The sequence below is a fragment of the Notolepis coatsorum genome, assembly GCF_963971535.1.
Source record: "Notolepis coatsorum genome assembly, chromosome: 8".
Classification (NCBI taxonomy): Eukaryota; Metazoa; Chordata; class Actinopteri; order Aulopiformes; family Paralepididae; genus Notolepis; species Notolepis coatsorum.
Window position 1 is genome coordinate 126,073,984 of NC_140172.1, and position 12,500 is coordinate 126,086,483.

The 12,500-nt window shown below is 42.9% G+C and overlaps 1 protein-coding gene across 2 annotated transcripts in view; it reads right to left on the minus strand.

The window, feature by feature from the left end:
* Positions 1-12,500, minus strand: part of jakmip2 (janus kinase and microtubule interacting protein 2) — a gene marked incomplete at both ends in the record, with an annotated part of 65,606 nt that overhangs the window by 15,833 nt on the left and 37,273 nt on the right. Inside the window, 10 exons of one of the 2 annotated variants that reach the window (XM_084320930.1) lie at positions 702-767; positions 1,849-2,001; positions 3,029-3,079; positions 3,365-3,442; positions 5,094-5,162; positions 5,368-5,433; positions 5,536-5,589; positions 5,919-6,020; positions 8,892-8,990; positions 10,762-10,824. In XM_084320930.1, the coding sequence (XP_084177056.1) occupies positions 702-767; positions 1,849-2,001; positions 3,029-3,079; positions 3,365-3,442; positions 5,094-5,162; positions 5,368-5,433; positions 5,536-5,589; positions 5,919-6,020; positions 8,892-8,990; positions 10,762-10,824 (801 nt within the window). The remainder of the gene's footprint in view (positions 1-701; positions 768-1,848; positions 2,002-3,028; positions 3,080-3,364; positions 3,443-5,093; positions 5,163-5,367; positions 5,434-5,535; positions 5,590-5,918; positions 6,021-8,891; positions 8,991-10,761; positions 10,825-12,500) is intronic. The other variant, XM_084320931.1, reaches the window with a different exon arrangement.

Below are 12,500 nucleotides of genomic sequence, written 5' to 3' on the forward strand. Positions count from 1 at the left end.
CTCCCAGAAGTCCACTGCTGCCTCGAGAGCAACACGAGAACCCTGTACTGTAGCTGCTGTGAAGGGCGTCAGGCTACATTCAGACTGCAGACCAACGTGGTCCAAATTTGATTTATTTGCTCATATGTGCCTCAGATCTGATTCTTTCTCACAACAGCACAAATCACATGGAATCTTTGATCTTTTCAATTCTGATTTGGGCCACTTTCATAATGTTTGTTTCATAGTCTTTACCAGGCCGATCTCCGCACCGCATCTGACCGCTATGTGCCAGCGCAGGAAAGCACTCATTATCATTATGCACTAGCGGAAAAAAGAAACACTCCGGGTTGCTTGTATTTCTCAAACCAAGCACAACAGTCTAGGGCGGCGCTAGGCCCAGAAGGCACCTCGCAGAATAACACTGGGGGAGGAATGTTTCTTCGTCTAAGTTATCCATCATGAGAGTGCAGCCTGCTAGCTGGAAGACCTGTTGTCATTGGTCACCCGATGGAAAGGCGATTTTGAAAATGTAAAAAAAAGGGAGTGAAAGGGGAGTAGAATTCCGACTGAAATTGTGGGAGGCTTATATGGTCAACATACTGCCAGTCAGATCTATAAACCGAGAGATGATCTCGAGCCAGTCCTGTACAGCTGCGTTTTGTGAAACGTGACGTCCCCCTATAGTAACGCTGAATGGACCCGCTTGGCAGCGAACCTACCTTCTCCTCCAGGTCCTTTATCTGTCTCCTCTGGATGTCTGTCTTATCCTCCAAGTCACGGATCCTCTGAAAAACAGCAACAGAGAGGAGGAGGAAAGACGATATGAGAAAGGCAACGTTGCTTTCCTGGATGGTATCAAAACCTCCCACTCAGTCAAAGAAAAAGTTATCAAAAGAAAGAGAGAAACGGGGACAAACTTCAAAAGCCAAGTTCAGCCTCATTCCTCAGAATGTCTGAACATAGCTTTTAGTGCATCTATAGCCAATTCATCTTTAGACCCCCGTTTTTACAATCATGTTAGATGCGTATTCAAAGTAGGCCAGTTATCATATTGTTATGTGTATGCTGTAAGTTAACTGTATGAAAATAATCAATATTTGAAATGCACTCTGCTACTAAGGAATCTACCTTGCACTCTAGTCTACTCTGTAGCACTCAAGTTCAACACTGTTTGACAAACTATGTCACTGCCAGAGTTGTACCCTTTCTGCTGACTTGTTGCACAGAACTTGTAAGTTGCTTTGGATAAAAGCGTCAGCTAAATGTAAATGTAAAATAACCCTATAAATTCTGTATGCCTCTATACAGTGTTTATGAATCATAACAAGTCTATATGCTGGGACCTGCTAGGCACTATGCAGGTATACGGTAGGTATTAGAAAACATATCTGAGAATTGCAGAGTACAAAGTGAGTAAGTAATTATCAATTATTATTAAATTATTGATGCTTTTGGTTAAGAGTTACTGAATAGAGGGCTGCTCAGAGTGACAGAACATGACCGGTGGTCATGGCAGCAGCTTTGTCCTCGCAGTGGCCTGGCTGCACCAGCTGTTACTTCAGGACTAGACACGCAAGGCTGCGGCGACCAGGCTCAGTGGAAATCCATGAGGACGGCGCCCTCTGGTGTGAGGTTGTGGGTTTGTTTGAGGTATAGCTTCCTCTACAAGCTTATGTTGGGGAAGAGTTGAACACAAACAGGTCATCCATGCCTGATTCTAGTTGAAACTGTCCTGACCTCTCTGAGGACGTTCTGTATGCAAGGTGCATCATAAGGATTGTGGCCTTAGTACGCGTGGACATTATGGATGTGCCAAAAAACACACACACACGCACGCACGCAACACACACACACACACACACACACCTGGTGCGCCTGGTGCAGCAGCTCCATCCTCTCCTGGAGGATCTGGCAGTCGTACTCGCGGCTCTTCCTCAGCATCTGTCTCCTCAGCTTCTCCACCGCCGTCCGCAGCTCGTCCCTCTGGCACTCGTCCAGGGGCTCGCCGTACTTTATCACCTGGAGCAACAGGGGTCAAGGTTCAAGGGCCGTGAGTCATGTGATTCACTGGGTTGAGAAAATAAGTCATTCTTTTTGGCCAGCAGTGGCGTCAAGGATACGAGCAGATGGTTTCAGCTCGACGACGTAAACATTATTTCCTGTTCCAGTGTTTGTTAATATCAACAGCTGACAGGAAATACACTTGGGTCCAAGAGGTCCAAGCTGTCCAAGCGGTTATATACATTATCATATAGTTATATACATTATCATATAGTTATATACATTATCATATAGTTATATACATTATCATATAGTTATATACATTATCACATAGTTATATACATTACATCATAATTATACACATTACCACATAGTTATATACATTACCACATAGTTATATACATTACCACATAGTTATATACATTACCTCATAATTATATACATTATCATATAGTTATATCCATTACCACATAGTTATATGCACTACCACATAGTTATACCCATTACCACATAGTTATATCCATTACCACATAGTTATATGCACTACACATAGTTATATACATTGCCACATAGTTATATACATTACCTCATAATTATATACATGATCATATAGTTATATACATTGCCATATAGTTATATACATGATCACATAGTTATATACATTACCACATAATTATATACATTACCACATAGTTATATACATTACCACATAGTTATATACATTACCACATAGGGGGTTTGAAACGATATTGACATAAAGTAGCCTCCAGTTCCTAACGCATCTTTTAATGTAGAAACATTTCACAATTGATAAGTCGCTTTGGATAAAAGCATCAGCTAAATGACTAAATGTACATTTAAATGAATGGCGCCACATGGTGATTTGCAATTGAAACAGCCGTCCTGTTATGATTAGCATACAGACAGCTGGTTTAAGGACTGGGGTGGGTTCTGTCTTTGAAGCGTTTGCAAGGTGTGTGTTGGGAACTGGAGACGACTGTTGTTTAACTCTTGGAACACGTACAGTTGAATACAGTGTACGTACCTTGTCCTGCTGCAGTGCATTGTAGAGCGTGGCTTCTAGTTCCTGGATTTGCTACAGACGGGGAATGAGATGAATGGGGCTGTAAATTACTCCTTATCAGACAAACAGGGAAAACCAGATGTACACAGACAAACCCATAAACACACACACTCACATACATACCCAAACACACGCATATAAACACAGATATACACAGACAACCCCATAAACACACACAAACAATCCCAGACACATATAGTATACAAACATGCTCACACACATGGATACACAACAATGCATACATAAACTCTCTCTCTCTCTCACCCACACACACACACACACACACACACATCTTACCATATAGGCCTGGTCCAGGGCCTGTTTTCTGTAGTCTAGCTCCTCCTCTAGATATCCTTTCTGCTTACAGAACATCTCCTGTACAATAAATAAATATTCATATTCAGCCTTCTGCCAATTAATTGAGTTTTTTATATGAATTGATAAAATACAGATTTTAAACCTTCAAATTAAAAGATACTTTATCGGCGTGACCAATACAGTAGGCAACCAGGTAGGCTACTACACTCAGGTAGGCTACTACACTCAGGTAGGCTACTACACTCAGGTAGGCTACTACACTCAGGTAGGTTACTACACTCAGGTAGGCTACTACACTCAGGTAGGTTACTACACTCAGGTAGGCTACTACACTCAGATAGGCTACTACACTCAGGTAGGTTACTACACTCAGGTAGGCTACTACACTCAGGTAGGCTACTACACTCAGGTAGGCTACTACACTCAGGTAGGTTACTACACTCAGATAGGCTACTACACTCAGATAGGCTACTACACTCAGGTAGGTTACTACACTCAGGTAGGTTACTACACTCAGGTAGGCTACTACACTCAGGTAGGTTACTACACTCAGGTAGGCTACTACACTCAGGTAGGCTACTACACTCAGATAGGCTACTACACTCAGGTAGGTTACTACACTCAGGTAGGCTACTACACTCAGGTAGGCTACTACACTCAGGTAGGCTACTACACTCAGGTAGGCTACTACACTCAGATAGGCTACTACACTCAGGTAGGTTACTACACTCAGGTAGGCTACTACACTCAGGTAGGCTACTACACTCAGGTAGGTTACTAATGTGTGCAACACGGATATGTGTGAGAATATGTGCAAAATAAATTGTGGTATATGGGTGAATTACAAACTATTGAACTAGTGACAGACTTCATTTCCCCTTGGGATCGTTGAGATCATAGCTGATGATCATCGAGACTTGAATCTGTGATGTTATCAAGTGACACTTTTTGGAGTTGGTCCACTGACACTTAATTAGTGTCCGATGTTCAAATAAGTTTAGTTTGAGTTATTACGTACAAATAATTAAGGCGTACAACTCTAAATCAGAAAATGTTGCCATATCTCAGTAAAATCACCATGGCTACTGTCATAGTGTCCTGGGAGTTCTTCCACTACACTCGTCTATAGAGCTGCTCCAGGTTTTATCTCGTGATGACATCATCACTAGTCCTGTCTCTCTGATGTTCACTAAAATCACACATGTGAATTCTATTTTAGGGTGGATTTTCCCGTTTCTGCTAAACCAGCCAGCTAAAACTGCAGCACGCTAGACCAACACCCTACATGGGCACCAGTGGCTCGGGAGGTAGAGCAGTCGTTTGGTAATCCAGAGGTTCCCGGTTTGATTCCGGCAGTGTGTCGAAGTGTCCTTGAGCAAGACACTTAACCCCTAACTGCTCCCGATGAGCAGGTTGGCACCTTGCATGGTCCCCTCCGCCGTCGGTGTGTGAATGTGTGAGTGAATGGGTCAAATGTGAGGAACAAATTGTAAAGCGCTTTCTTTGGATAAAAGCTACTATATAAATGCACCATTTACCATTTACCCTACAGCTTTGGAGGCAGGTCCAGCTTGCTATGCTTAGGCCAGTCTATCTTCAGTCATCTGGCTGTCTATAATAATCCACCATGGATTATTGTTTCTTTTAACACTGCGATTTGTCCTGATGTTTGAGCGCACGCTACCTCTACAAGGCTGACGTGACTCACCATCTCCATCTCCAGGTCGATCATCTTCTGGTGCAGCGCTGCCTCCGTGCCTTCAATCTGCTGGATCCACTGGAGGAGGGTGAACAACCAAACAGAAACAAACAAGAGAAAACAGGCAATGTTGAAGAAGGTTCCCTGGTACTATGATCTGGGGGGGGATTGCTTGATAGACACACACAATCTCAGGGGCTCATACAGAACCAAGCATTTCACTGTAATGTACATGTACCTCATATGTGACAAGTAAAACAAAACTTGAAATGTGAAACTTTACCTTTTCAGCAAGCGATAAAACAGTGCTAGCTTGAATAATGGCCACTTGTTCCTCGTTCCGTAAGTTCTGCACAAAGGGAGGGAAATCGTATTTGTAATTATCCACACAAGAGGGGTACTGTTTGTACCACTGTTCATATATTGAGTTATACAATCCTGTCCAACTTACTCCATTATCGCCCAGGATGTCGAGAAGCTTGATGAGATCAGGTATGCAGACATCCTGTTGAGACAGGAAAAGCACCGTTAGCATGTAAGGAACCATTTAAAGGTATAGTATTTGTAAATACTATTTAAAGGTGCATTAACTAAAGTTAATTTGAAATAACTCAACCACGTGCAAATTAATTTCAATGAGAACTAAATGAATGGTTGAGTCTAAATGGTCTTCACACTGTCGGGCTGGCGAAATTAAATGACGTTCAACATGGTTCTCATTCCAGCTTTCGTTTCAACTGACATCATGATACCAACGTAAGAGAGTCTTCCTGCTGTGGTATTGGATATTTAATAACAAGCAAATAGATATGATCGTCTGTAAGAGAGGCGTACCTTGACCCCTTCCTTCATACAGTAGATCTGCAGAGCGCTGACCCCCTCTGAGAACGGATGCATCCTCAGGTGGTTGAATGGAGGGGATCTCCTCTCGCGCTCCTGCAGAGCAACGTGGACATGTCAATCAATCAGACAAACACTGATGATGAAACTCCTCCGTGAGACTTTTCATGTAAGCAGGGCACTCTAGAAAATACCTATTGCGTCCTGATGTTTGATAATAGATAGTTAAATAGATAGATATATCTAGATAGATAGATAGATAGATAGATAGATAGATAGATAGATAGATGGATAGATGGATAGATAGATAGATAGATAGATAGATAGATAGATAGATAGATAGATAGATAGATAGATAGATAGATAGATAGATAGATAGATAGATAGATAGATAGATAGATAGATAGATAGATAGATAGATAGATAGATAGATAGAATAAAATGACCGCCATACAATGTTTGATAGTGTTGTCATGGAAATCAATGTTAGTTTGGTGCATGCGACTCAGAAGGTTGATGTGTTTGTATCATTTTGGACATTCCAGTGACAGTGTTTAGCCTCATGCACCGTTCACACATAAAAGCATCAGCATTAGCATCATCCGTTGGTAGCCGTTGTGTAGTGGACAAAAAAAAAAGATTACGGTGATACTATAGGAAAAGCCCTTTCAAGTTGTGTGGTGGGCGGGCACACTGAGTGGCACGTTCTCCTCTGTGCCCACTAGGGGGCGCCCCCATTCCCTGCAGGGCTTATTGCAGCATCTGCACTGCAGCACAGTGAGAAGTGAGAACACAAAGACCACTGTCTGCTCGGCACGGAGAGCTCAGCTACCTGAATACCAGACTGACAGACTGACTGCCAGACTGACTGAGGTGCCTGTCTGTCTAACTGTCTGTCTGTGTAGCTGAGTGACCAGCTGTCTGGCTGAGTGGTGGAGTAAACAGTAAATAATTATAGCAGTGATGGGCAGTAGGCAGCAGGCCTTGAATTATCATGCACAGCACGTCACTGACCTACATGTGCTGGGAGAATTGTGTGTATTTGTGTGTGTGTGTGTGTGTGTGTGTGTGTGTGTGTGTGTGTGTGTGTGTGTGTGTGTGTGTGTGTGTGTGTGTGTGTGTGTGTGTGTGTGTGTGTGTGTGTGTGTGTGTGTGTGTGTGTGTGTTAGAAATGAATCAATCAGTGTTTTCAGAAGATCTATGAAGTTAATGCATTAAAAAGGTGTCAGACATATTCAATATCATCTACAGGTTACAGTGTGATTATTTGCGTTCTTTACGGAAATCAATCAATTGTTGGCACGTAACACAGGAAGCCAACTATACAGGCACCCAACCAAGAAGGTACTTCTGTCCAGACGAGACGAGGCAAGCCTAATTAAGCCAGACACAGCCACGTCACTCACGCATGCGTGTTTCAACAATGGTGAGTCAGCCAATCAGTGAGTCAGTGAGTCAGTCACTCGGTCACCCTCCGGGTCTGGCCAAAAAAGCATTTGGCTCAATTGTGAACTCAGCAGAGTCATTCTAATCGCAAGGGTCCACCAGCAGCAGCAGCAGCAGCCTCAGATGGAGGGACAACGTCCAGCACAAGGTGATCAGTCCTCCTAATCTACCCCACAATGCAAAGCGTGTGTCGTTCTCTCCTGCTGTTAGCAAGCATTGGTGCTAATGTTTGCTACCAAACATCTGAGCTGCTATGTCAGCTGCCAAATCTTAAAACCAACGCCTAGTAGCTAGTGTTAAGCAAAGACCGTAGCTGACATTAGCACTACATTCAACAGCTATCTAACGCTGATGCTAGCTAACAGCAAACACGGATGTGTTCGGTGCTTTGCATTGCGTGGTAGATGAGGGCCGATGACATCATAACATGGGGGAAAACATACACAGTCCCCAATTATTAAAATCATCCTCACATTCACCATCAGTCTGGCTTTGCCCCGAATCCTCCTGCTCTGAGGACAAGCTTCAGTGTGTTATCCGCTCTGCTAAGTGGGTCATCCATCAACCGACTACACGACACCAGAGCAAAGAGGAGGGGCTGCAGATTTTGGCAATGACTCCGACTTTCTTCTGGGAGGTGGTACTGATTTACTTAAACAGGTCAACAACACTGATGATATCCTAGAAGGGGTTGGGAACCCATAGCCAGGGTGCCAAAAGCCTGCGTCCAAGTCAACGGAGTCTACACGGTAAGGTGATTTAAAGGAAATACATGTGTGTGTGTCTCTGTCTCTCTCTCTCTCTCTGTCTCTCTCTCTCTCTCTCTCTGTCTCTCTCTCTCTCTCTCGCTCTCTCTCTCTCTCTCTCTCTCTCTCTCTCCCTCTTGTGTTTTCACATCAGTCCTGCAGACACCCTCGGCCCTCACACGCAGTGTCATCAGCCCCAGCTGTCGTCAATCAGTCATCAACCCCTGTGTATTTATGTCTGTTCACACCAACATTATGGGAAATGTGCTTACCGGAATATATATCAGACTAGAAGATAAGACACCAATTTCCTCTCTGTGCGTTCAGTAGAAAGCTATCCGGCTGCATGTTAGCCTAGCTTAGCACAAATTAATGGAGGTGGATACGGACCGGCTAGCCTAGCTGTTGGCCAAAAACACCTCTCCCGGAGGTTTAAGCTACAGGCTAGTGGTCCGTATCCGCTTCCATTTCATATAACACACATCCTTCAACTTACACTATCATTTGTTTACATGCATAATATAAACGTGCCGTTCGCATTTATCACTTTCAGATATTAATACATCTGTTAACCTTTATTATTACACACCACAGCTTTGAATAAAACCAGAGGGAACACGAAACGCAAGACAAAAGAAAAAGAGAGATAACTCCTCTATATAACGCTGATAAAGACTTTTCTATACGCTCAGTCGTCAGAAAGGTTTCATTTGAACCCGGTGCATATTGATATTCAATATAATATTCATATATTCAACAGGAGATCTGGCCTCACCTCTAGTTCCAGTATCCTGAACTCCAAGAGTTCGTTCTGGTCTCTGGAGTCCTGTAGCTCGTTCTGCAGCCGATAAGACTCCGTGTCCGTCTTCTCTACCTGGACACAAAACACACAAACACACAGACACGTCAGAATTAACCGGGAGAGGAACAAAAGGAGAGGCGGGATCTTGTATTGTCATGAGTATAATTTTTCTCAGCTTCAGGTGTATATCTTTATTTGTTGTTATAAGTGTTCTGTTCACTAGACACTATAGATGATTAACTCTCAGTAGGCTGAGGGGGCGTGGCATTCTGTTCACTAGACACTATAGATACTTGACTCAATGTAGGCCTACACTGCCGGTGATCACCACTCAGCTAGATGTGACTGATGGGCCAATCAGAGCAGCTAGATGTGACTGACGGGCCAATCAGAGCAGCTAGATGTGACTGACGGGCAAATCAGAGCAGCTAGATGTGACTGACAGGCCAAATCAGTCAATCAGAGCAGCTAGATGTGACTGACAGGCCAATCAGAGTAGCTGTGATCGACGGGCCAATAATAGTATGTGTATTATGCAATATTTCAAAGGAAGCAGATTGGAACTGAAACGGTTTGATCTTGTTGATATTCAGGGGTATAGAGATCAAAGGGCTAATAGTCATAATTTCGTTATTTTTTTTACAACAATAAAAGTTTATGTTTATTTTATGTCAACATACCTTCTGTTAAAAATGCAACAAGATTGAAAAACAATGGGCCTCATTCACCAATACTCTCTTATTATTTTTCTTATATATATTTTTTTTCTTAAAGAGAACAAATAAGAAAATCCACCACCGCATTCATCAACCCGTTCTTAACGTCCAAATCTGTTCTTACCCAGGTGTGTTGAATGATGAATCCCACTCATTCTTAAACTCAAATGCGCATTCTCGCTCAAGTCATTTGCATACAGACTAGGGATGTGTCACCCAGCCTCTGCTGATACAGTGGGACTCTGCACAACAGTGCAACGCCTCAATACCGCCGCCATAACTCAATAATCGATATGATTCGGGCGTTTATTGCGCCATACAAACCGGAAAAATGGATCTAGTCGATCGACGTCAAATAAGTGGGATCTTTTTCCTCCAGTGTCATCGGCAAACGGTAAGAGGACAGTAACGTTACTTTCAGCTTGATTGTTTATTCTTTTCACTGCAAACAGCTCTGATCAATATATCACCAATACTACATAAAGCATTTACTGACGATCACAGAATTATAAACGACACCCCCCCCCCCTTTCATTCGCGCATGATGAATCATAACGTATACGATCATGTACCGTTGAATTTTTAATATAGCCTGTATCGGCAACAAACGGCAGTTGATAATCTATATATGCGTTTATGCCTATAACTCACGTTCTATGAATTACTGCAGAAAACGATAAAAACATATTTATATTCTAGAAGGTATTTTTGGAAGAATCTATGAATGAAAAAGTATAACGTTCCTACATCCTGAACGATAGATAATCGATGTTGAATGGGCCATAGTAATGTCAATTTAGCAATACAATTTAAAAAGTTATAGCCCTGCAAAGAAGGTGAACATCTCCATAGGCTTAGACTGGTGGCAGTGAGCCTACATTGATGGATAGAAGCGTGGCAGTTCATGTGTTAACGGCAACATACAGGTCAGTGACATTGAATAGAATATTAAAATCGGAAAAAAAGGAAAACGGACCAAATAACGTATACTGTATATACATGGTTGGCGTTCAACGCATGGCGAGCAAACACGTATATACTCGTTGTTGGCACAGATTGAGTTAAGAACAAAATAAGAGGAAGGCGTGTTTAATCCCTCCAGCCTGTGAGGTCATACGCAGACCCACCTTGTCTAACAGTTCCTGATTCCTCCGCATGAAGAGCTGCTTCTCCTCCACCCACTTGGAGTCCTGATGGAGACAGAACCAGGTCACATGTTACATTACAATACAGTCCTGATGGAGCAGAACCGGGTCACATGTTACATTACAATACAGTCCTGATGGAGACAGAACCGGGTCACATGTTACATTACAATACAGTCCTGATGGAGCAGAACCAGGTCACATGTTACATTACAATACAGTCCTGATGGAGCAGAACCGGGTCACATGTTACATTACAATACAGTCCTGATGGAGCAGAACCAGGTCACATGTTACATTACAATACAGTCCTGATGGAGCAGAACCGGGTCACATGTTACATTACAATACAGTCCTGATGGAGCAGAACCAGGTCACATGTTACATTACAATACAGTCCTGATGGAGCAGAACCAGGTCACATGTTACATTACAATACAGTGCTGATGGAGCAGAACCAGGTCACATGTTACATTACAATACAGTCCTGATGGAGGCAGAACCAGGTCACATGTTACATTACAATACAGTCCTGATGGAGACAGAACCAGGTCACATGTTACATTACAATACAGTCCTGATGGGGCAGAACCAGGTCACATGTTTCATTACAATACAGTCCTGATGGAGGCAGAACCAGGTCACATGTTACATTACAATACAGTCATGATGGAGACAGAACCAAGTCACATGTTACATTACAATACAGTCCTGATGGAGACAGAACCAGGTCACATGTTACATTACAATACAGTCCTGATGGAGCAGAACCAGGTCACATGTTACATTACAATACAGTCCTGATGGAGGCAGAACCAGGTCACATGTTACATTACAATACAGTCCTGATGGAGACAGAACCAGGTCACATGTTACATTACAATACAGTCCTCATGGAGACAGAACCAGGTCACATGTTACATTACAATACAGTCCTGATGGAGACAGAACCAGGTCACATGTTACATTACAATACAGTCCTGATGGAGCAGAACCAGGTCACATGTTACATTACAATACAGTCCTGATGGAGACAGAACCAGGTCACATGTTACATTACAATACAGTCCTGATGGAGCAGAACCAGGTCACATGTTACATTACAATACAGTCCTGATGGAGCAGAACCAGGTCACATGTTACATTACAATACAGTCCTGATGGAGACAGAACCAGGTCACATGTTACATTACAATACAGTCCTGATGGAGACAGAACCGGGTCACATGTTACATTACAATACAGTCCTGATGGAGACAGAACCAGGTCACATGTTACATTACAATACAGTCCTCATGGAGACAGAACCAGGTCACATGTTACATTACAATACAGTCCTGATGGAGCAGAACCAGGTCACATGTTACATTACAATACAGTCCTGATGGAGCAGAACCGGGTCACATGTTACATTACAATACAGTCCTGATGGAGACAGAACCAGGTCACATGTTACATTACAATACAGTCCTGATGGAGCAGAACCAGGTCACATGTTACATTACAATACAGTCCTGATGGAGCAGAACCAGGTCACATGTTACATTACAATACAGTCCTGATGGAGCAGAACCGGGTCACATGTTACATTACAATACAGTCCTGATGGAGACAGAACCAGGTCACATGTTACATTACAATACAGTCCTGATGGAGCAGAACCGGGTCACATGTTACATTACAATACAGTCCTGATGGAGACAGAACCAGGTCACATGTTA